The 21,865-nt window shown below is 54.5% G+C and overlaps 1 protein-coding gene across 3 annotated transcripts in view; it reads left to right on the forward strand.

Annotated features, from left to right (window-relative positions):
- The first annotated feature begins 1,098 nt into the window (after positions 1-1,098).
- Positions 1,099-21,865, forward strand: part of ABR (ABR activator of RhoGEF and GTPase) — a 94,748-nt gene continuing 73,981 nt past the window's right edge. For all 3 annotated transcript variants that reach the window (XM_038375245.2, XM_038375239.2, XM_043499478.1), the window contains exon 1: positions 1,099-2,158. In XM_038375245.2, the coding sequence (XP_038231173.1) occupies positions 1,114-2,158 (1,045 nt within the window). In that variant the 5' untranslated portion in view covers positions 1,099-1,113. The remainder of the gene's footprint in view (positions 2,159-21,865) is intronic.

The raw sequence follows: 21,865 nt of genomic DNA on the forward strand, positions 1-21,865 counted from the left end.
TAAATTTGTTAGTCTCTAAGGTGCCACAAGTCCTCCTTTTCTTTTTGCGAATACAGACTAACACCACTGCTACTCTGAAACCTGGACAAGTGAGTTAGTGTCACAGAGCCCTGCCTGCAGGGGGGCTCTGAGCAGAGATCCATGACAGCGCATGCAGCGCCCAGATACCGGGGTGACGGTCCAGGTGCCTTCCGCCTTTCGGGTAACCGGCGTCAGGTTAAAGAGTGACACTGCTTTGAATGTTCCTACGTTTGGAGAAGCAAAGTCCAGACAGCAGGGCTGGAAGGGAGGGGAAACAAGCACCAGGGCCGAACTCTGCTCCGGGTTCTCTGCTGGCCCACAAGGGTCACAGCCAAAGGATCCGCAGACAGTTCCCTGCACGGTGGTGGCTTGGAGCCAGACTCCGCTGCCCGTGCTCCATGGGCAGACCCCTCGCAATCAACGCCCGTTGGGGCATCAGAACTGGGCCCCAGCGCGCTCCGGGCTTAGCATCCACACAGCCTCTCCCGGGGCGGGCGGGGCGCCGGCTAATAGCTCCTGGCCATTTCCAGCAGAGTGGCCTAATGGACGGATAACGAGGGGACCCAGGAGATCTGGCACAGGCCTGCCGGGTGACCACGGGCAAGTCACTTAGCTGCTCTGTGCCTCAGTTTCCCCATCTGCAAAAGGGACCTGACACCTGGTGCTGCAGCCGTCCCCTGCGCCCCCAGCCCAGCAGCCACGCCGGAGGCCTGGCACCCCACGGCGCGGCCGCTTCCCCCGGCGCAGCCCGGCTCCGCTCCGCCGCGGCCCCGGGGAAGCCCCGGCCCCAGGAGCCGCCTCCTGCGCCGGGCGGGGCGCTCCCCGCGGGCCCCGCCTGCTCGGCCGGGGGGAGGCGGGTCTGTGTGGGAGGGGGCCGGGCCGGGCCGGGCCGCGACGTCAGGGCCCCAGCAGGGCTCCGGAGCGGAAGCTGCCGGGGGAGAGAGAAACTTTCCGCCCCCCGCGCGCACCGAGCCCCGCCGCCCCCCCCCGGGGCATCGGATCGCCCCCCCCGCGCGCACCGAGCCCCGCCGCCCCCCCCCGGGGCATCGGATCGCCCCCCCCGCGCGCACCGAGCCCCGCTGCGCGGGCAGCATGTGGGAGCCGGCGGAGTTCGCGCGGCACTGGCAGGCCGAGTTCCCCGGGGAGCCGGCGCCCCGCATGCAGCTGGGCTCGGTGCGGGACATGGAGCTGGAGCTGGAGCGCTGCCGGGGGAACCTGAGGCAGCTGCAGCAGGCGCTGGCCGAGGAGAAGTTCAAAGTCATTTACCTGGAGACGGCGCTGGCCCGGGAGCCCCCGGAGCCCGCCCCCCTCCCGGACATGCCCCCTGGCAAGAGGGGCGCAGCGGGGCGCGCGGTGCACAGCTTGGCCGCAGCCATCCAGCACCAGCTGCAGCAGCACAAGGCAGCCCCGCGGGCCGGGAGGCAGGGCAGGCGGCAGCCCCGCAGGCATGAGCAGGGCAGCGATGCTCCAGCTGGGCACCCCCCTGCCCAGACCCAGGGCAGCGAGCCCCCCGTGCCCGTCCCCAGGGAGGCCCAGGGCAGCGAGCCCCCCGTGCCCGTCCCCAGGGAGGCCCAGGGCAGCGAGCCCCCAACTGAGCACTCCCATGGCAGTGAGCCCCATGGCAGTGAACCCCCGGTCCCCATCGCTGGCGAGGCCCATGGCAGTGAGCCCCCTGCTCAGCATCCTCTTTGTTCTGGTGAGGCCCATAGAGACCCTATGCCCATCTTTAGGGAGGTCCGTGGCCGGCAGCCCCATGCCAAGAACATGCCTGGCCCCGGGGAGGGCAGTGCCGACCCCAACGATGAGGAGGTGGACCTGAGTGAGAAGTTCCTCCTGAACCCCATCTTCTTAGGCTTCAGGATCCTACCCCGGGAGTCTGGGGAGGAGCTGGACAGGCCCCATCGCTGGCTGCCCGCCTTAGGGGGCAGGTGGCCCAAGCGCAGCCGGGATCTGGACTTGCTGGATGGGACGAATGGGTGCAGCTCCCCCGTGCAGCACGAAGAGCAGCACCCACTGCCCTGGAGACACAAGCAACACTTGGATGTGCCTGGCAGGGACTCCTCCAGCTGCAGCTCCCCGGAAAGAGGCACTGACTGCAGCAACAACAGCTCTGACCACGAGGACGGCTCCTCAGGAGGTAGGCGGGTGGCACCCCTTCCTCTGTGTGGCCCCCCCATCCGTGCCACCCCTGGCCTGTGTCTCCCTGGCGAAGGGGATGTAGGCTGGGCCACCTTGCTCCTGTGGTTGGTATGGGAGTGCAGGTCACAGGCATTGCTGGCGGGGCGGAGGGGGTGGGCTGTCTGGGCTGTGGGGGGTTGTGTTGCACTGGGGCAGGTTGTGGTGGGGAGAAAGGATTTGTGTTACCATAGCACCTAGGAGCCCTAGTCCTGGACCAGGCCTGTTGTGCCAGGCGTACAGACAGAGCAAAAAGATGGTCCCTGGGCCAGACCGCTCACAATTCGAGTGCAAGACAAGAGAGGACATATGGGAAGTCCAGGGAGACAGTGTTGGTCAGCATGATTGGCTCTGGTCTCAGCATCTCCTAAAACTGCTAGGGGAATTGCCCCAAACTGTCATTCGGTGCTGGTCCTGTGTTACCTGCCAGAGATGCCCCAAAGCTGCGGAGATGGCACTGGGAGTTTGCCAAAACCTCCTTATTAGATCACCTGAGTGTGCGTTATTTATAGTCTAATATTCTTCCACTCCGCACAACGCACGTATAGCAGGACACTGGATCAGAGCCCTGCTCAGAAAGGGGCTGCTTTGGCCACAGGTGATGATAATTCCTTGGCACTCTGTCTGGGGCTAGACTGTGTGGCTGTGGCAACGTTGGGGATAAATACTCCTTGGGGGATCATGTTCCTGGCCTGCGCGTGCTGAGTGCTGGGACTCCCCCCGGATACTCGGGCTCATAGCTTAGGGGATGAGCTCTGCGTTCAAAGGTCACTTCTGTTACTGAGCACTTTATCGCAGAGCAATGTGGTAACGGGACACGAAAGGACCTTTTGAGCCTGGCGGTGACTGTGAGAGGTGTGACCGAGACAGCTTTTAGCCAGTGAAGAGACTCTGGGGTGGCTGTGCTCCACATTAGCATGACGAGTGGCAGACAATAATACCGAGCTTGTGTGTTTCCTAGTGCGTTTGGCAGAATGTTAGTTTGCAAGTCTAAAGTAGAGCATAAGCTGTAGCTCACGAAAGCAAATAAATTTGTTAGTCTCTAAGGTGCCACAAGTACTCCTTTTCTTTTTGCGAATACAGACTAACACGGCTGCTACTCTAAAGTCTAAAGTAGATGATCCTACGAGACGTCTTATGGTATTAAAGATGCAATTGGCTAATAGCTATTCTGTGTCATGTTGCCCTATTTCTTTGCAAGGTCTGTCATTCCAGATGCCTTGAAGTTCTCACTATGTCTGTCAGTGTGCTTTAATCCTGCTTTAGCATTACTGGGACAGTTAAAAGAACATAATTTACTCACCTTTTTGTTGCTGATTCATTGTCTGGCTGCACTGAATTAATTTGTTTCTGTTGGAGTGTTTGTTTTTCAATGCTTCTGGGTGTACTGTGCTGTGGTAAGATTGTCAGGGTGCCTAGAGCTCTTGCATGGGCAAGGTGTGTTACTATTGCTTGAAATAGATCTCATCTAGTTTACTGCATTCTACTAAGGAAGCAAAAGGCCAGCTCCTTGGATGCCCATTTCCAATGCGTGAGCTGTCTGCCAGGTGGCGTTTGCTCCCAAAGCTCTGCAACCATCTGCTTTCATTAACAGACTGTGGCTTTTCATGGCTTGTGTCTTCCACATCCCTCCACTTCTGCCTCCAGCCTGGAGCCTCCCCCACCTTTGGAGAATGCCTCTGCGGCCCCCATGTAGAAGGGCTGGACTGGAGCGTCCTTAGCTGAGAGGCTGCATGCTAGGAGAGGGGGTGTGTCCGAGGGTCCTCTCGGTGCTGCACTGAATCCTTGGGCTCTTCTCCTGGTTGTGATTAGCTCCTTGCAACTTTTTGGTGGGCTGATCAGCGGCTTGACACCTGGCCTGTGTGTTGGAAAACCCCTTAAGTGGGCGTTTGGTCTGTGCCTTGGTCCTCAGACTTTCAAACTACTGGGGATTGTGCAATGGAGGCACCAAAGCCTATTTGGATTTCCTCAAAGGGAATTTTCTGAAATCAAGGCTGGTCCATTGGGGTTACATGGCACAGTCCTGGGTTCATAGTATCTAATCCAGCCCAGCCCTTCCTTTTTCCATGTGAGCTAAACTGGGTTTCCTCTCTCCATTGTGTGTGGTTCTTTCAGGCAAGACCTTGAAAGCCCAAGGCCCTGTCTGCTCGGTTACAGATCTCATGGCACTGTTTTTTGTAAAGGAAGATGTTTGTCACATTATCCTTAGCTAAAACATCTCCTCTTCCTCCACCCCCAGTTGAGCAGCAAATTGCTGCCTTTCACCTTAGATGTGGTTGCATTAGAGCTGTGTGTGAATGGTTTCCTCTATGCATATGATTTACAAAGCCCTTTGGTTGAAAGGGACCATAGAGATGTCAGATGATGATGATTCGCTTGGTCCAGATTTGGTCTGAATGTTTCCTTCCTGCATCAGCCGTTCCCTTTGTCACACCCAGCAGGCCAGCCTGTGTGTTGACGGCAACGTACACAGTCGAGAGAGGGTGACATTTACAAGCAGAAGTTGAGAGTACAATAAAGCTGGGTGTCTAGATCCCCTTTTCACTTACAGATGCTTCACTTCTGTGCTGCCCAGAGGCCTCATCTGGAGTACTGTGTTCAGTTTTGGGCCCCAAACTAGAAGAAGTATGTGGAAAAATTGGAAAACGTCCAGCGCAGGGCAACAAAAATGATTAGGGGACTGGAACACATGACTTATGAGGAGAGGCTGAGGGAACTGGGATTGTTTAGTCTGCGGAAGAGAAGAATGAGGGGGGATTTGATAGCTACTTTCAACTACCTGAAAGGGGCTCCAAAGAGGATGGATCTAGATTGTTCTCAGTGGTAGCAGATGACAGAACGAGGAGTAATGGTCTCAAGTTGCCGTGGGGGAGGTTTAGGTTGGATATTAGGAAAAACTTTTTCACTAGGAGGGTGGTGAAGCCCTGGAATGCGTTACCTAGGGAGGTGCTGGAATCTCCTTCCTTAGAAGTTTTTAAGGTCAGGCTTGACAAAGCCCTGGCTGGGATGATTTAGTTGGGGATTGGTCCTGCTTTGAGCAGTGGGTTGGACTAGATGACCTCCTGAGGTCTCTTCCAACCCTGATATTCTATGATTCTTCTTTAGAGACCTCTGTTATGTCTCTTTGTCTTGTCACATGCATGGAGTATTCCAGACACTGATGCTGCTTCATTCTCTCATCAATGAGCCAATTGGGATGATTTGTCGCTTAGTTAATAGTAGCCCTGTCTTGGCAGCCCTCGTTATTTTAATGCGAAGCTCTGAGCTTAATGCGGCTCTGCTTTAATATCTGTGCTGAGTGTTTCTGAGCACAGTAAATTTGCAGCCATCCTGCTAATACGACTTCACGGCAATACATCCGTGTCGCAGATCAGTTCTGGAGTGCCGCCTGGCTGGGAAGAGAGGAGTCTGCAGGAAGAAGCTTTGAGAGAAGCTAGGTGGGGGAGGTCCTGTCTTTTACTGGACTGACTCCTGTTAAAGGAGATGACCCTTGCGGTCCCTTCTGGCTCCTTGATTCTGTGTGAAAGGTCCAAGCTTTTGAGCTTCCCAGACCTGAGGAATTGCTCTGTGAAGCTCGGAAACTTCTCCCTTCCTCCACAAGGAGCTGGTTCAATGAAAGCTCTGAATTCACTCACCTTGGGTCTCCTCTTTAGGGACCAACCTGGCTAGAACAACACTGCAAATAATGGAAGAAGCTTTGGCATATATTGTCCTGATGGAGGCTAGTGGAAGAAATGTAAGGTTTTGCTGAAATTGGATTAATCACAAACTAATTTAAATGAGGATGTCTGCAAAACGTCTCTGTTCCCAGCTATTGCTAGGGTGAAATGCGTGTGACCGTCATATGATCCACACAGCATCTTGGGTAACGCACGTGCCAGCTCTGACCAGGCTGACTGACAAGATCCTGGTGTCAGCAAACAGATGGTTAGAACAAGGGGCCAGGCTGGCCTTCATCTTTACCCTCCCTGACCTCTCTCTTTCTCCTCCACCCATCATTGCTGTGAAATAAACAGCTGCCTTCACAGCTGATTCTCGTGCCTTGCATTGTGCAGCCGACAGGTGGTCTGGGTGCAGCGGAGGGTGTGGGCTCTCACCCTGCCCTTGGTGGAGACGAGTGGCATGCGGGGAATGGCAGTGCTGCAGTCAATCTGCCAGGGACCCGCTTCGGGAGCCTGACCGCTGCTGGGGTTTCCTCTGCTTTGGGAAGACCTCGCCTCCATCCGCTATATGGACACCCTCTAACAGAACCAGATACAAAGTGAAGCCAAATGCCCTGCGGCTTAGCTATGGGAGAACGGGATTATTAAGTGCTTCCCTGTCCTGTTATCATCTGATTGGCTGGCAGAGGCAGTCTCCTGGAAGGCTGGGGTGGGGGGAGGGCTGATCATTAGAAATGGAGAAACAAGCTTTATGCAGTGGGTGTGAGAGGCTCAGTGCAATGCCTACAAGTCAGTGACCCCATTGAGAGAGCCCCTGGTGTGATGACCATCCTCTCCAGGCTGGCACTTTGCCAATACATCTGGGCTGCCTGGTCTCATGAGACATGCTCAGGGCAGTAAGAGATGCTGACTGCAGAGGGCCCGAGACCCCCCTCGGGTGTCACTCGGGAATGACTCCGCTGATGCCAGTGGAGTTACACCAGGTAAAAGGAGATTGAGGGCCAGAGAGGAGGGACTGCTGCAGATGTCTGTCCCTTCTCGCCACACTGTGCATTGTGGTGAGGTGTTGTGGAAACGGCCCTGCGCACAAAGTGATCTGGGAGTGGTGCCTATAGTGTTTCTCTGCTCTTAACCCTTTTTGGGATGCCTTTTGTGAGCACCTCTGCCACCGAGCTAGAGGTGTGGCAGCAGGCACAGCTGTTGGCTAGGTTTGCTGCCGGTGGGGTGTGTGTCTTGGGTACAGTCTCTCGTCGGGGGATGCTGCGGTGCACGAGCCACAAGCTTCTGAACATTTCTGTTCTTGAAACAAAATCCCTCCACAGTGCGTACCCTTGCTCTGGAGAGCCTGGGGATGGTGGCCATGGGGCAATGGCAATAGTAATCCAAGAGGGTGCTGGCTAGAGTATCCAGTTACAGCAGGCCAAGCAGTAAACTGAACCCGCAGCCCTGGGTCTAGCTGCAGCGCCAATTTCTGTAATGGAAACGTTCTGCCTTTGGGTCACGTGGCTGCCTGGGGCAGGACTGCGCCAGGTTGGTTAGCACCTTGAAAACTCCAACCCGAGCTCCTGCTGACCGCAGCGATGTCGGCCCACATCGGAGCCCCGCTGAGCCCGGGAGCGCGTCTAGCTCTGCAGAGCGTGCGGTGAGACAGTAAACACGCGCCATGCGGCTCTCTTTGCTGATGTCCTTGGGTGCCCAGGTTCGTTGTGAGTCTCCACAACCCTCCCTTCCTCGGTGCAGCTGGAGAGCTCCATGTGTTGTGTGCCATGTTTTCTGGGGCCCATTGCTGCCTGCAGCACAAGTAGCCCTACAAAGTAATCATTAGAATCCAAGTACCAGTTGTCCCTGCTCCTGCTCCCCTTCTTTCTGAGTACCGATCCCTACAGGACCTTGTGCAGGGCTTGGACCAGTTTGAACAGCCCAAGCAATGGGGCTTCCTGCAGACTTTAGCGGGACGGTTCCACAGCCTCCTAGATGTCACTCAGGCTGAATATCAAGAAATGCTCTCTGCGTGTTCCCTATGATGAGCTACCCTTTGCCCGCTGATTGTCCTCCCCTGGGTGTGCCCATCCTTGCAAAAGTTCCCCGTGGCCTTGGTAAAAGGAGGGCTAGAAAATCCAGTTCACAAAATCTTAAATACAGAAAAGGGCTTCTGTGTATCTCCTGAGTACCCCACAAGCAGAAGGACCCAGGGCATGATGAGTCTCATGGAATTGATGTTTTGTGGCTTTTCCCCCCAGCTCTGCCACTGACTAGCAGTCTGGCCTTGGGCAAGTTGCCTCAGTTTCCCAACCTGTAAGTGGAAGGAATGTTTGTGAAACACACTGAGATCCTTGGCTGGAGAGGTGCTGGGAGCCTGAGCGATTCTTGCTCCAGGCTATGCTATGTACACCTCCTGACTGTGAATGGGACTTGCCTTCTGGTTCGGAAAAACCTCTCTGAGTCTAAGCATGTGGACAGTTCCCCCTTTGATGCTGTTGTAGCTGTCTCCGTGGAGGACACAGACAGCTGCAGTGTTTTAATTAAAGCACTTCCAGGAAAGAACAAAACCACACTCTCGGTCTCGCCCCCCTCCGGGGCCTTTGAAACGGCTTCATGCCTGCTCTGAAACCAGGAGGCCCTGGGAACAGAAAGGTGGAAACCACAGCAGAGCAGGTGGCATTTCTCTGAGCAAACCCTGCGATGAAGTGAGCCGTAGCTCACGAAAGCTCACTGGATGCATCCGATGAAGTGAGCCGTAGATCACGAAAGCTCACTGGATGCATCCGATGAAGTGAGCCATAGCTCACAAAAGCTTATGCTCAAATAAATTTGTTAGTCTCTAAGTCTAAGCCACAAGTCCTCCTTTTCTTTTTGCGGATACAGACTAACACGGCTGCTACTCTGAAACCTGTGATGGGAGTGTAACAGAGAACTTGCTAGTGTGGCTCTCCCCTCCAATCTGCCAGTGTGGGGTAGGAGGCTGCTGGAGGCCAGCAGTAAAGGGGTTCAGTGGGGCCAGGGCTCCTGCTGTCCTCCCCTCCAGAGAGGGTGAAGACTAGATGAATGGGTGGGGGAGAAGCTCTTAGCAGAAGTGCCCTTGTGTGAAAACAGCTTCTAAATCAAGGAAACAAATGCTGGCTATTGGAGCAGCTTTGTGTTGCTGCAGAAATAGGCTCTGGGGCTCGCGCTGAAGGCAGCGTCAGACTCTGCTGCTCTAGGCTGGAACGGCTGCCTGGGCCAGGCGCTCCAGGCCAGTGATTGCCATCTTGCAGTGGCTGCATCTCAGCCCCTGTCTCGTTCCCACAGCCAGGCTGGGGCATGTGTGTCAAGGATAAAGGGCTCCAGGGGGCAATGGCAGAGCCCAAGAAGATGCCATGTTCTGGGATGGTGTGATGGTGCTCTTCTCGGCAGCACCCGGGCCCGTCCCCTGCTCTCTGTGCTGGCCTTCCATAGAAGAGAGTCAAGGGCAGGGTCTCGGGCCCGACCTTCGAGGTGCTCAGCAGCCTGGGCTCAGCGTATCTAGAAGGGCCTATGGCTCCGGGCTGGGCACCGAGGTCCATAACTCCAGCCCTCGGGCCCATGGAACTTTCTACCACCGGGGCAGAGCCCAGCTGGGCAGCAAACAGAGCGTCCTGCGGGGCCGGTCCCAGATCCTGGAACAAACCCGCAGGAACTCAAGGCCACCCCAAACCTCCCCAGGGGCCCTGCTCCCACCGGCCTTCTCTGACACAAACCCAGAGCAGGGGGGCTGTACCAGGAGGGGAGGAACAAGCTGCTCTGCTGCTCACATAGCTCTCTCCCTAGGGAGAAGAAGAAAGGAAAACATCCACATCAGACAGGTGTTAGTCACGTGACGCCATTTAATGCATGACTGAGAGGTGCTCAGATACTACCTGACGATGGCAGTTTATGACCCTGTGTAGAGTAGAACAGATGGCAGAAGTTATGGTCTGCTTGGAAAGTGGTAACTCTGGGTGTCCTTGTTCCCCTTTTGATGGAGGGATGCAACTTCCTCTGGCTTCCCCTAGCTTGCCCCGTTTCCAGAGCTTGGCTGTGTGGAACAGCGTGTGTATTCATAGAATCAGAGAATATCAGGGTTGGAAGGGACCTCAGGAGGTTATCTACTCCAACCCCCTGCTCAAAGCAGGACCAATCCCCAACTAAAACATCCCAGCCAGGGCTTTGTCAAACCTGACCTTAAAAACTTCTAAGGAAGGAGATTCCAGCACCTTCCTAGGTAACGCATTCCAGTGTTTCACCACCCTCCTAGTGAAAAAGTTTTTCCTAATATTCAACCTTAAACCTCCCCCACTGCAACTTGAGACCATTACTCCTTGTTCTGTCATCTGCTACCACTGAGAACAGTCTAGATCCATCCTCTTTGGAACCCCCTTTCAGGTAGTTGAAAGCAGCTATCAAATCCCCCCTCATTCTTTTTTTCCGCAAACTAAACAATCCCAGTTCCCTCGGCCTCTCCTCATAAGTCATGTGTTCCAGTTCCCTAATCATTTTTGTTGCCTTCCGTTGGACTCTTTCCAGTTTTTCCACATCCTTCTTGTAGTGTGGGGCCCAAAACTGGACACAGGACTCCAGATGAGACCTCACCAATGTTGAATAGAGGGGAATGATCACATCCCTCGATCTGCTGGCAATGCCCCTACTTATACAGCCCAAAATGCCATTAGCCTTCTTGGCAACAAGGGCACACTGTTGACTCATATCCAGCTTCTCGTCCACTGCTCATTGGGGTGTGAGTATCATGCAGGGAACGAGGCAATTCCTTTGTTGCTTGGCATTGCACATATTAGCTTTGGCCAGGCCTGCACTGTTAGGCTCGGGCTGTCGGGTCCGTGTGTGTGTGTGTCTGTGTGTGAGAGCTTGTGACAGCCCAGGCTTCTGAAGGAAGGCAGCATGTCCCAGCCCACGCGTTTCATTGTTTAACCCAAGTTGTGAAATTTCCCTCTCTTCCTCCAGCAGGATTACAACACCCAGGGCCTGTCTGCTCTGGGCAGACACTGGAAATCCCAAGTCTCTAGGGGTTTTTTCCCAGGCTCCTTGGCCATAATGTGCCTTCTCATCCTTGTTGTGCAGAATGCTGTGCGTGGTTCAGCTGCTGCCCTGAGGTGGCTGCATTTCAGTGGCTGTGCCTGCACAGCTCGCGAAGCACTTGGGGATCAAAGACGTCCATGGAATTAAAGTTTTTTCAGGGATGAGTAACTTACTCACTTGAAGCTGCAAGGAGGGGATTCAGCCGCGACACTAGCCCACCTCCCCAGCTCTCCTGATTGCTTCTCTGGTTGAAGGAGTTGGCTAGGGTGTCTCTGGCTGTTGCGGGCTGTGTGGTAAGGAGAGATCTGGGTGGGGGACTTCATGGGTTGGGGGATCAGTAATGAAATAGGGAGCTGGCTGTTGTCAAGTGCCCAGTTCCAGTCGATCCTGGGTTGGCAGTTGTGAGTAGGTTGTATGGTGAGTTGATGGTTTTCAGTTCTGAATGGACAACGGGTCCGGCACCCTGTGACGGGTTGAATCGCATAAACCCCCTTGGGGCTGCCAACTGGTGTTCCAAGATTACTTCTGCCTCTGCTTTCCCTGCCAGCTTGGGACTCCAGAACCCTGCCTGGATATGCCAGATCTGCTTGCTTGCCACAAACACAGACCCAGGTCTGAACCACATCCCACAAACTGCAAGCTTAACTAAAAGCAGCTTAAGAAGTGTTCCTGTCTCTAACACTCAGATGCCCAGCTCCCAAAGCAGTCCAAACTCCAAATAAATCCGTTTTACCTTTAAGCTTTATGCAGGGTAAACTCATAAATTGTTCACCCTCTATAACACTGATAGAAAGATATGCACAGCTGTTTCCCTCCCCCCCGGTATTATTACATACTCAGGGTTAATTAATAAGTAAAAAGTGATTTTATTAAATACAGAAAGTAGGATTTAAGTGGTTCCAAATAATAGCAGACAGAACAAAGTGAATTACCAAACAAAATAAAATAAAACACGCAAGTCTATGCATAATACAGTAAGAAAAGTAAATACAGATAAAACCTCACCGTCAGAGGTGTTCCAGTAAGCTTCCTTTTACAGACTAGTCTCCTTCTAGTCTGGGTCCAGCAATCACTCACACCTCCTGTGGTTACTTCCTTTGTTCAAGTTTCTTTCAGGTATCCTTTGGGGTGGAGAGGCTATCTCTTGAGCCAGCTGAAGACAAAATGGAGGTGTCTTCTAGGGGTTTAAATAGACTTTCTTTTGTGGGTGGATACCCGTCCCTCCCCCTGTGTAGAATTCCAGCTACAGGATGGAGTTTTGGGGTCACATGGGCAAGTCACATGTCCCTGCATGACTCAAAACTTACAGGTAGCAGCCATGGTTCACATGCTACCTTGAATGTCCTCATGTAAACTTCTTATGTGGATTGGAGCCTTCCAAGATACATTGTCCGTTAAGTGCTTCTTGTTTGGGCACTTAACTTGCAAATTCCTTTCTAAAGAAGCTGACCAAATGCCTTACTAAGACTATTTAAAATCAAACAAATATACAGCCAATATTCATAACTTTGAATACAACAAGGCTGGGGTTTTTCGGAGTAGCAGCCGTGTTAGTCTGTATTCGCAGAAAGAAAAGGAGTACTTGTGGCACCTTAGAGACTACTAAATTTATTTGAGCATAATTTATTTGAGCAAATTTATTTGATGCATCCGATGAAGTGATCTGTAGCTCACGAAAGCTTATGCTCAAATAAATTTGTTAGTCTCTAAGGTGCCACAAGTACTCCTTTTCTTTTAACAATGACACATGCATACAAATAGGATGAATATATTCAGTAGAGCATAACCTTTGCATAGATATGTTACATGGCATATGTAGCATAAAACTTATTCCAGTTATGTCATATATACATTCATAAGCATATTTCCATAAAGCCTTATGGAGTGCAACGTCACACCCCCAATCAGAGGCCAGGGGCTGCAGAAACAGAGCTGTCTCCCTCCATTGACCGAGCTAATGCTGACTTGGACTCCAGGTAATTTAGTGGGGATGGACGGGGTATAAATAGCCGCCTGCCCAGTCAGGTGTCAGCACAGAAAATGCCGCTCGGCCGCAAACCACAGAAAGCTGTTGGAGGGTGAGAGGGCCTTGCCGGGGTGTGGTGGTCGCCTTCTGTCCCTTCCTGTTCTGCTGCAGGGCCGGTGCTCTGTGATTCCTGGGCCGAGTTTGTGCTGGTCTCCGAGGAAGGGAGCTCTATCACTTTGACTTGATTTCCACTCCCGGTGCTGTGGGACAGAGGTTGCCTAGCATCCTCCTCACGGGGCTGGGGCAGCAGCCGCCTTGGCTGAAAACCGGTGCTCTTGGTTATTTGGTGGGCCAGGCTCCAAGGGGCTTGGCTGAGTGACTTCAGCTGGCAGTTCTCGGCCCCCACAGCAAAGCCATCCTCTAATAAACACAAAGCAGCGAAGTCGGCAGTGGCCTCTGCTTCGGTGCCGCAGAATGTATGTGCCGCCCCGAAGGCCCCGCATGCAGGCTGGTGTCACTGACCAGGCCAGCAGCCCCGCTAGCGTGGTGTCCTCCCTCCAACAACAGCCAGCGCTGGGTGCTGGAGTGGAAGGCAGCCGTTGTCCCATAATGCCCCCAGCACGAAGCAGCAGCAGGGCTGCGAAGGGGAGGGTCGGTGATCCCATAGAGTGCACGAGACCCGCTTGCTATATCACTGAAGGGAAGCAGAACTTCCCTTCGTTTGCAAGGTGCATCCCAGCAGAGCTGGGGGTTCTGGGTTCTCGCCTAGCAAGATCCTTCCCTGGGCTGTCACTCATTTGTCACCTCTCTACCCCTCATCCTGTCATAAGGCTCCTGTTGGGCTACACTGGCCATTTTATCTTCCAGCCCTCGGCTTGGACAGTGATGCTGCTCCCAGCAGGGCTGGAGGGCCTGGTCTGCTCCATACTGCACCAGGTGTCCCCCTGCTCTGCCGGAGCACAGCCCCCCCGTAACGATGCGGTCCTGGCAGGATCCAACAGAGAGTGCCAATTCAGGACAAATTGCTTAGAGCAGGGCAGTTACAGCCCAAGGCTGGGGTTTTTCCACCTCTAAGGCAAACCAAACCAGCCAGCCAGAAAGGACTTTGGTTTTATCCCACTGGCTAACCACAAGTCACACAAGCAATTCCCTTAGACACTTCAGTTTCCCAGTGTCACCACCAGTGCCACTCATTATGGGGACAATGGTTATGAAAACCAATACCCCAGTAAAAGAAAAATGGTTCTCTCCATCCCAAAGGACCAGACCCAGGTCAATATATCAATCAGATCTTACCCACAAATCATGCTGTTGCCAATCCTTTAGAATCTAAAATCTAAAGGTTTATTCATAAAAGAAAAAAGATATAGATGAGAGTTAGAATTGGTGTCAATAGAAATGGAATCAATTACATACAGTAATGGCAAAGTTCTTGGTTCAGGCTTGTGGCAGTGATGGAATAAACTCCAAGTCTCTGGAGTACATCCACAGCTGGGATGGGTCATTCAGTCCTTTGCGTAGAGCTTCCGTTTGTAGCAAAGTCCCTCCAGAGGTATGAAGCAGGATTGAAGACAAGATGGAGGAGCTGCAGCAGCTTTTTATAGTCTCTTGCCGTGTAGTCTCTGCTTTCTTTGTCCCAAAGACAAGCTGTCCATCACATGGCATGGAAAAACCTTAGAGTTCTGTCCATAGGCAGGTCCCTGCATGCCTTGCTGAGTCACAAGGTGTATCTGCCTTCTCTCAGTGGATCACTTGTATAGCTGATGGTCCTTAATGGGCCATCAAGCAGGCTAGGCAGAGCTGACACCAACTTGTCTGGGGTGTCACTCAGAAGCATAGCATAAGTTTGAAATACAGACAGCATAGAGCCAATACTTATATCTTTAAATACAAAAATGATACATGCAAACATAATCAGCATAATCATAACCAGCAAACCATAACCTTGTCTTGGACACCTTATTTGACCCCCTTTATACAAGAATTGGTGCCACTACAGGACCTTGGTTGCAACAATGATCTGTATGGTCCCAGATTATGTCAATAACGTCACACTCCCATGGCAGCGAGTGGGAAATAGACTTTCCACTTTCAGCAATGGTGATGGGTGAACGCTCCTCACTTGTGGGAGGGGAACCTGTTCTCTTGGGGCTTCTCATCAGGGTCACTATATGGGGAGACTGTCCCCTTCTGCTGTCAGTCAGGCTCAGTGGGGTGGAATGCCCCACCGGAGTGTTCTCTCAGCCCCCAAAACCAGCTGTGTGGCAATTGGAGAGTAGCAATTACCGTATGGAGGGTGATCTTGAGTCCATGCAGGGTGTGAGCCCGTGTGCAGATGTGGCTCAGGATGACACTTCAGCAGGAGTGTAAGAATCTCTGTCGCATCCGCTGGGTGTAGTTTTAACAGCCCTAATCTCCTCAGGTCGCAGTTTGCTAACCAGAACATTTGCATGTGCAAATCAGGGAGCAGCAGTGCCTGGTTGCTCTCGTGGAGTTTAAACACACAGGGTTCTGAGTTTAACAGAATGCCAGAAATCCTCAGGACATCGCAATGTGGGAGGCAAAGGTGGATGCTGGGCTGTTAGGGGTCGCTGTAGATGCCAAGTTTTCTGTTCTAAGACTTGCTAGCTATTCTTATTGAAAGCAGGCAATGGGAATTGGTTCCTAATCTTTGTGTTCAGTTTGGGGTTTTCTTTACATGGGCAAGTTAAATCTGAGACTTGTATCTGAAAACCAAGAACTCCCACCCTTCATTTAACAAACTAGTCAAGATTGCAAAGTATCAGCATATTTTCCTATTGTTTCCCTCCCGCAAACCTAAGCAACGGATCACTATTGGTAACTCACATCTTCCAGTACCCCTGTAGTAACCAACCACAATTTACATGCGGCTGGCTTGCAGCAATTTGGCAACCATATGGCTGTCCCTGGTGGATGCTGTCTTGGAACCCTCCTTTCACAATCAGTAGTCTCCAGATCTTAGGGCTGGGTAGGAAATCTTCATCTGAGCCTGCAGCCCACTGGAAACAACCCTGCGGGAGGTGTGAACTGCTCCTGAGTGTTGCGGGGGCCGGGGGATCGTTAACTCAGAAGCCTGTTGATGAGACCTCAATGCCAGCTTTGTTAGTTGATCCAAGCACAGGAGTGGGACAGGGACAGTCATTGTGTGGAGATGAGCATGTTGTTCCATGGATTGTGCCTTGTGATGCTCTGCTGTGGCCTCTCACTGTGACCTGGCCCGTGGGCAGGGCTCAAGGAAGTACTGCTGTTTTCTTCAGTTCCGCCATTGCTCAGGCAGTGGGGATGGAAAAATCCAAGTGGGGGGTGTCTCATCTCCCCTGGTGACCATGTGCAGCTGTCCTGGGCACTCTTCTCTCCCTGCTACTTATCTGGCCCCCTTTCCCGTAACCACTGAGCCTGTCAGATTCCTCGCAGCCCCTTCCAGGCTTCCACTTCAGCGTCGCGGGGGTTTATCGAACAGGAGGGCATTGCAGGGATACAGATCCATGCGAGCGTGTTGTAGCCTTTTATTCTATTTAATGTTAATCCTACTTCAGTGGGTTTGGCTCTGGTGTCTACAGTCTCTGGTTCAACAGAGTCACCTCTGTTCTGGATCTAGAGTTCATAGGAACACGTGAAAGCACAGGCAAGTGACACACACAGTGACAAGAGTATCTATCTTTTAGTAGTTTTATTAAAGTAACCAACAAAGTTATAAATATCACAGCATACACAATTCCCAGAGATCAATACAATGTGCCAGTTATACCTACAGACATCCTCCTAGATGGTGCTAGAATGCGTTGGCCCTCATTAATTTACGCCATCACTTCTTGTCGCCAAGGCCTAAAATAGCTAAGCTAAAGTTTTACAGGCCTCCCCAGTCCACAGTTTCTTGCATTTCAGCTTATCCTACTCATGTCTACTACATAATTCCTCTAAATACTGATCAACCTTATACTTTGATAAACCTGCAAATCAACTCTGATTAACATGCAATGAATATATGTCATAAGAATGGCCATAATGGGTCAGACCAAAGGTCCATCCAGCCCAGTGTCCTGTCTACTGACATGTAACATATTGATTGATCATAACATCACATGATAAAAGGATACTAAACTAAAACTATTGGGTACAGTGTCACTGCCCAGCGGCACCGGTGTGACTCCATCAGTGCAGCGCCGCGCCTTTCGGGAATCCGGTGTTCTGGTGTGTGGGGCTGAGCCCTGAGTCTGCTGCTGTCACCCTGTTCCCAGCTGGAGCTGCCTCCGAGTTCTGCCCCTGCCAGTGACCTGCCATTGCTTCCCCACCGGGTCAGGGAACCGTCCCGGGCAGAAGGGCGTCCCTCTGTATGCAAGCACTAGAGAGTCTTTCCCAGGGGCCTGGGACTTGGCAAGGCTGTGATGGAAGCTCACTGGCACACAGGATTTCCCGAGGGGCTGCCATGACTTGCCAAAGCCTCAGAGAGACAGACACGCTAATGGTGCGTTCTGTTGTGCAACGTGCCCTTTGGAATGGGGATAGTCTAGATGGGGGAGTTTGGGGAGGGCTGGTGGCACCCCACTACCCCGCAGCAAGTGTGTGTGTGTGTGCGAGAGAGAGAGAGAGAGAGCCTCAGCCGTGCCTCGCAAGGCCCCTTCGGGAGTCACAGGCTATCTGAGTCTCCGCGGCTCGCTCCTGCTCTGGTTTCTCTGCTGATCCGGGGCGGTTTGTGGGATGCGGCTGTCCTTCCCGCTCTCGGCTGCTTGCGGGGGTGAAAGTAACTGAGGCCACTTACCGGTACAGGTTGGGGTGGCTCTGGCTCTGGAAGGGGCAGGGCTTTGGGGGGGTCAGCATCCCCCAGCCAGCCCTTCCAGTCCAGCTGGCCCGCGCCGCCCAGGGCTCCCGTGTTGATTTAAGGGTCCTGGGGCTCCAGATGTCGCTGCTCTTTTAAATCGCTGGCCCCAGGGCAGCTGCTCCCTTTGCCCCCCCTGCCCGTTGGCGGCCGGGGGGGCCCAAAGGGGCAGGAATGTTAAAGCTCTGCAGGGCCCTTTGCCGCGGCCCTGCCGACGGGGGGGCACAACAACATTAAAGCGCCGTGGCGGCAAAGGACCATCCTTAAAGCGGTTCTCCGGCTGCACTTTCATGTCCCTGCCCCTTTTGCCTCCCCTTTCGGTGGCCCTGTCGGGACGGACCCTACCAGCAGGGCCACTGATGGGGGAGGCAAAAGGGGTGTGGATGTTAAACCAGTGCTGCGGCAGCGCTTTACTGTGGGCTGGGTATGGGCCCTGGCGGGTTCTTACCGGTATGCAGGACCAGCTCCTACTGGCCCACTTTCACCCGTGGCTGCTTGACAGCTGTCAGGCAGAGCTATGCACAGTAGACCTCCCCATAGAAACCCTGGCAGGCGGGCGAGCGGACAGCTGGGTGGGCTGCAGGGACCTGGGGAGGAAGCCTGGGGTGCTGGGTGGCCGGCAGTGCCCTGTTCCTGTGGCACTATTCCTCGAGGACCGGTTGGCTGGTTTCTTGTAACGTGGTTGCTCCCCAGGCTCAGGGAGGGCTAGTGCCTCCCAAGAGCCCTTCCTGGAAGGAAGTTGCATCAGTGGAGGCTGCTGAGCTGGTGAAGCTGGAGCACATGAGTCCAGCCGGGCCCTTTGCCTGCTCGGTAATGCCTAGGAGACCTGGCCAGCCCCTGTGCCCATGTGCAGCCGCGAGCTGAAACTCTGGGGACGTTGCTGGGGCAGGGCTGGCACACCCATTGGCAGCTCTTTGCCCTGGGCGGTGAGTGCAGTTAACGCTGGAGAGCTGGGATCCCTGACAGCCAATTAGCTGTTGGGAGGTTCTCGTGCTGTTGACAAACTTGTAGCCGGCAACAGCAAACAGCAGCTACCTCCCGCAGGCCCACATTGCGCTCCCGCCGTGCCTCAAACCAGCACAGCCAGTTTTTCCGCCTCTCCAGGAACTGGGTAGGGCAGAACATGTGGCTTGATCACTCCCTGAACTCTCCCGGGGAGGCTGGCCTCTCATTGGCCTCCCCTGGAGACAGAAGGAAGAAGACTGTGCCCCGTGGCATCTGCCACCCCAGCTAGTCAGGAGAGAGCAGCTCTGTCTTGCTGGGGATGGGAGCTACCAGATCCCAGCCGGGCTCTAGTGATCACATCAGCTTCCTTAATATTCCCTTGTCCTAAGCCACTGTGCAGAGTTGGTGGGTGCTGCTAAACAGCTGCTGTGTCCCGCCCCAGAGGTGGCTGCAGTTTTGTGGTGAGAGGAGGATTTCTCTGTGTATTTGGTTTTGGATCTTTCAGGGTGAGGTGTGCCGACGCTGGGCTTTGTTCAGTGGCATGAGTCCTCTAGATCTCTGTGTGCTCTGTCCCTGCCTAGCACGTCTGTAGTGAACGCAGCCTGTCTCTAGTGCTGCTCCTTCAGTCTGTGTCAGGCAGGACTGTGCCGGTACAGCTGTGGGAGCCTGGAGCAGTGGAAGCCATGACCTCTAGGCTCTGCGCTAGGGCAGCTCTGTGTAGCCAGCTGGTGGCGGGCAGACTCCTGTCCCATCAGTGCTGCAGCTGGAGGCACCTACAGGTGATAACCCTGGTCTCTCTTGCCTCTAGCATGTGCTTCCCCTTCTCCAGACTTCCAGGGAACTCACAGCGTCGTGCTGGCTTCCCCCGGGAATCTGCCACAGCCCCGCATATGGCCCCCAGGCATGGTAACTACAGGACTGTGGGTCTGGGCCATGCCTGTGCCCAGGGTGGAGCATTAGACTGGGCTTCTGGCAGCTCTGGGTGGGGGACAGGAGCAATTTCCTGCCTGGCTGGGCTCTCTCTCTAGGCGGCTGCCACAGTGCAGACCGTGCCCCCCCCGGCTCCATGGCTGGCTCACCCAGGAGAAGTCCCTTTGCTGGCTGGCGGTGGGTGTGTTAATGGAGGGGTTGTGGATGGTTCAGGCCTGGTCCCATCTCAAACCAGCCCTGCAGGTGCTGGCCACAGGCAGCTCAGTGCTCTGGGCCGAGGGATGGGGATTTAATCTCCAGCCTCATCCCCCTGAGCTCCGGGTTCTGCTGAGGCAGGGTGAGTGGGGCAGGTCACATGGCAGCCGGAGGAGAGGACTTGCACAATGAGCACAGAAATAGCAATGTGTGGGTTGGCTGGCTGTGGCTAAACGGGCACTGAGCAAAACAAGGAGCGAGGGAGACAGGCTGATCCTGCCCAGCGACTGCAGGGGTCCCTGCCTCCCAGAGCCTGACACGCCGGAGTTACGCACACTGGACAGCGGTGTCCTGGGGGACCCAGAGTTCCAGGGCCCGGGCTGTGTCTGGGGGGGACCCCAAGAGTTCCAGGTGCTGGGCTGTGTCTGGGGGGGAACCCCAGAGCTATAGGGGCCAGGCTGTGGTATTGAAGGGCTTTGGGCATTGTCTGCATGAGGGTTTGTTGCTAAAAGTGTGCTCCCTCCAGCGGGGCTGAAGCTGCACTAGCCTTATGTGAGGAAGCGGGAGTGTTCTTAATGTTTCCTCTGAATATTGTGGGAGTGCCTCAGTTTCCCCTAGGCAGTTCTTAAATATCTAGATGGTGGGATAAGGGTGTATGATCGTTGCAGAGCCCCAGAGGGCAGGTATGTGCGGGGGATCTGGACACAGAGAATGGCCGACACCCTGTTTCCTGGCAACTGATGGCCTGGCCCTTCCCCCCTGCAAGGTGAGATCTAAAGGGTTGGAGAACAAAGGAATCCGGTGACCTCCTGGCCCGGAAAGGGACAAAGGCCAGAGGAGGAGGGGCTGGAGGGGGAGGCAGTTTGGGGCTGGCTGGGGACATGGAGTGAAGTGCAGATGGGGTTGTCTGGCTCACTGCCCCCCAAAGCTGAGGGGTCCTGTTCTCTGCACCTACAAGCTCTATGTTAGACCATGTTCCTGTCGTCTAATAAATTCTACTGGCTGGCTGAAAGTCACGTCTGACTGCGGAGTTGGGGGGCAGGACCCTCTGGCTTCCCCAGGACCCCGTGTGGGTGAACTTGCTGTGGGAAGCGCAGGGAGGGGCAGAGGATGCTGAATGCTCCGAGGTCAGACCCAGGAAGGGGGGAGCCGGGTGAGCTGTGTGTCCTGCAGACAGGCTGCTCCCAGAAAGGAGACTTCCCCAGAGTCCTGCCTGGCTTCGTAGGGAGCAGTTCCAGAGCATCGCCCAGGGACTCCATGACACCTTGTGTAGAGCGGTGCTGGGGAGGGGGCATTTGGGGAGGGGGCGGCTGGGGACGGGGCTGGAGGGGATGGAGCTGGCGAGGGTGGCTGGGGAGGGCGTGGTAGGCAGCCAGTGGCTTTTTAAACACAGCATCTCTTACCCCCGCTCAAAAAAGAGCTGTGGCTCATGGTGCCCTCATCCACCCCCAGCAGCCCCTCTCTGCCCCTGGCCTGGCTGCACCGGTTGGATGTTGGGCAGGAGGAGGCCTGGTTTACACCACGATACGCCAGGGAGAGTAACAAACTGGCTGAGATGCTGAGAAAGTCCCCAAGGCCTCTGAGCTGCAAGAAATGGCTTTGTAGGGACTGAAATCCCCGGTGCTCGCCAGCTCCCCCAGGCTCTGCCTTCCCTCCTGCTCCCCTGCCCCCTTCTGAACCGGCTGCTTCGGCCTGGAAAGCCCTGCTGGAGCTGTTCTCTGGCCACATACTGAGGGGCAGAGCCTCTGCGAGTCCCCTGGAGTCTGCCCCCCAGCCGTGCACGAGGACGGCCCCGCCTCGTGGAGAACAAGCTGCTGTCTTCCAGGGTGAAAAGCCCGAGCGAGGCTGGCATGGGGGGGTGCTTGGCTGAGTCATTTCGCCCAGGCTGGCTGGGTGGCAGCAGCTGCCCCTTGCCCACTCATTCCAGCCAGCTGGACGGCCCCCGGGAAGGAATCAAGCCCAGGATTGGGGGAGGCAGGGTGCTGGTTCTGGGGCTATTAGCACGCGGAATAGTCTCCCCATGAAAACCCTGCAGCTTTGTACGCTCGGATGGGCAGAGTCCTGGGGAATGTGCTGTAGGGAACAGTCCTGCCCTGGTGCTGG

Source organism: Dermochelys coriacea, chromosome 17 (genome assembly GCF_009764565.3).
Source record: "Dermochelys coriacea isolate rDerCor1 chromosome 17, rDerCor1.pri.v4, whole genome shotgun sequence".
Classification (NCBI taxonomy): Eukaryota; Metazoa; Chordata; order Testudines; family Dermochelyidae; genus Dermochelys; species Dermochelys coriacea.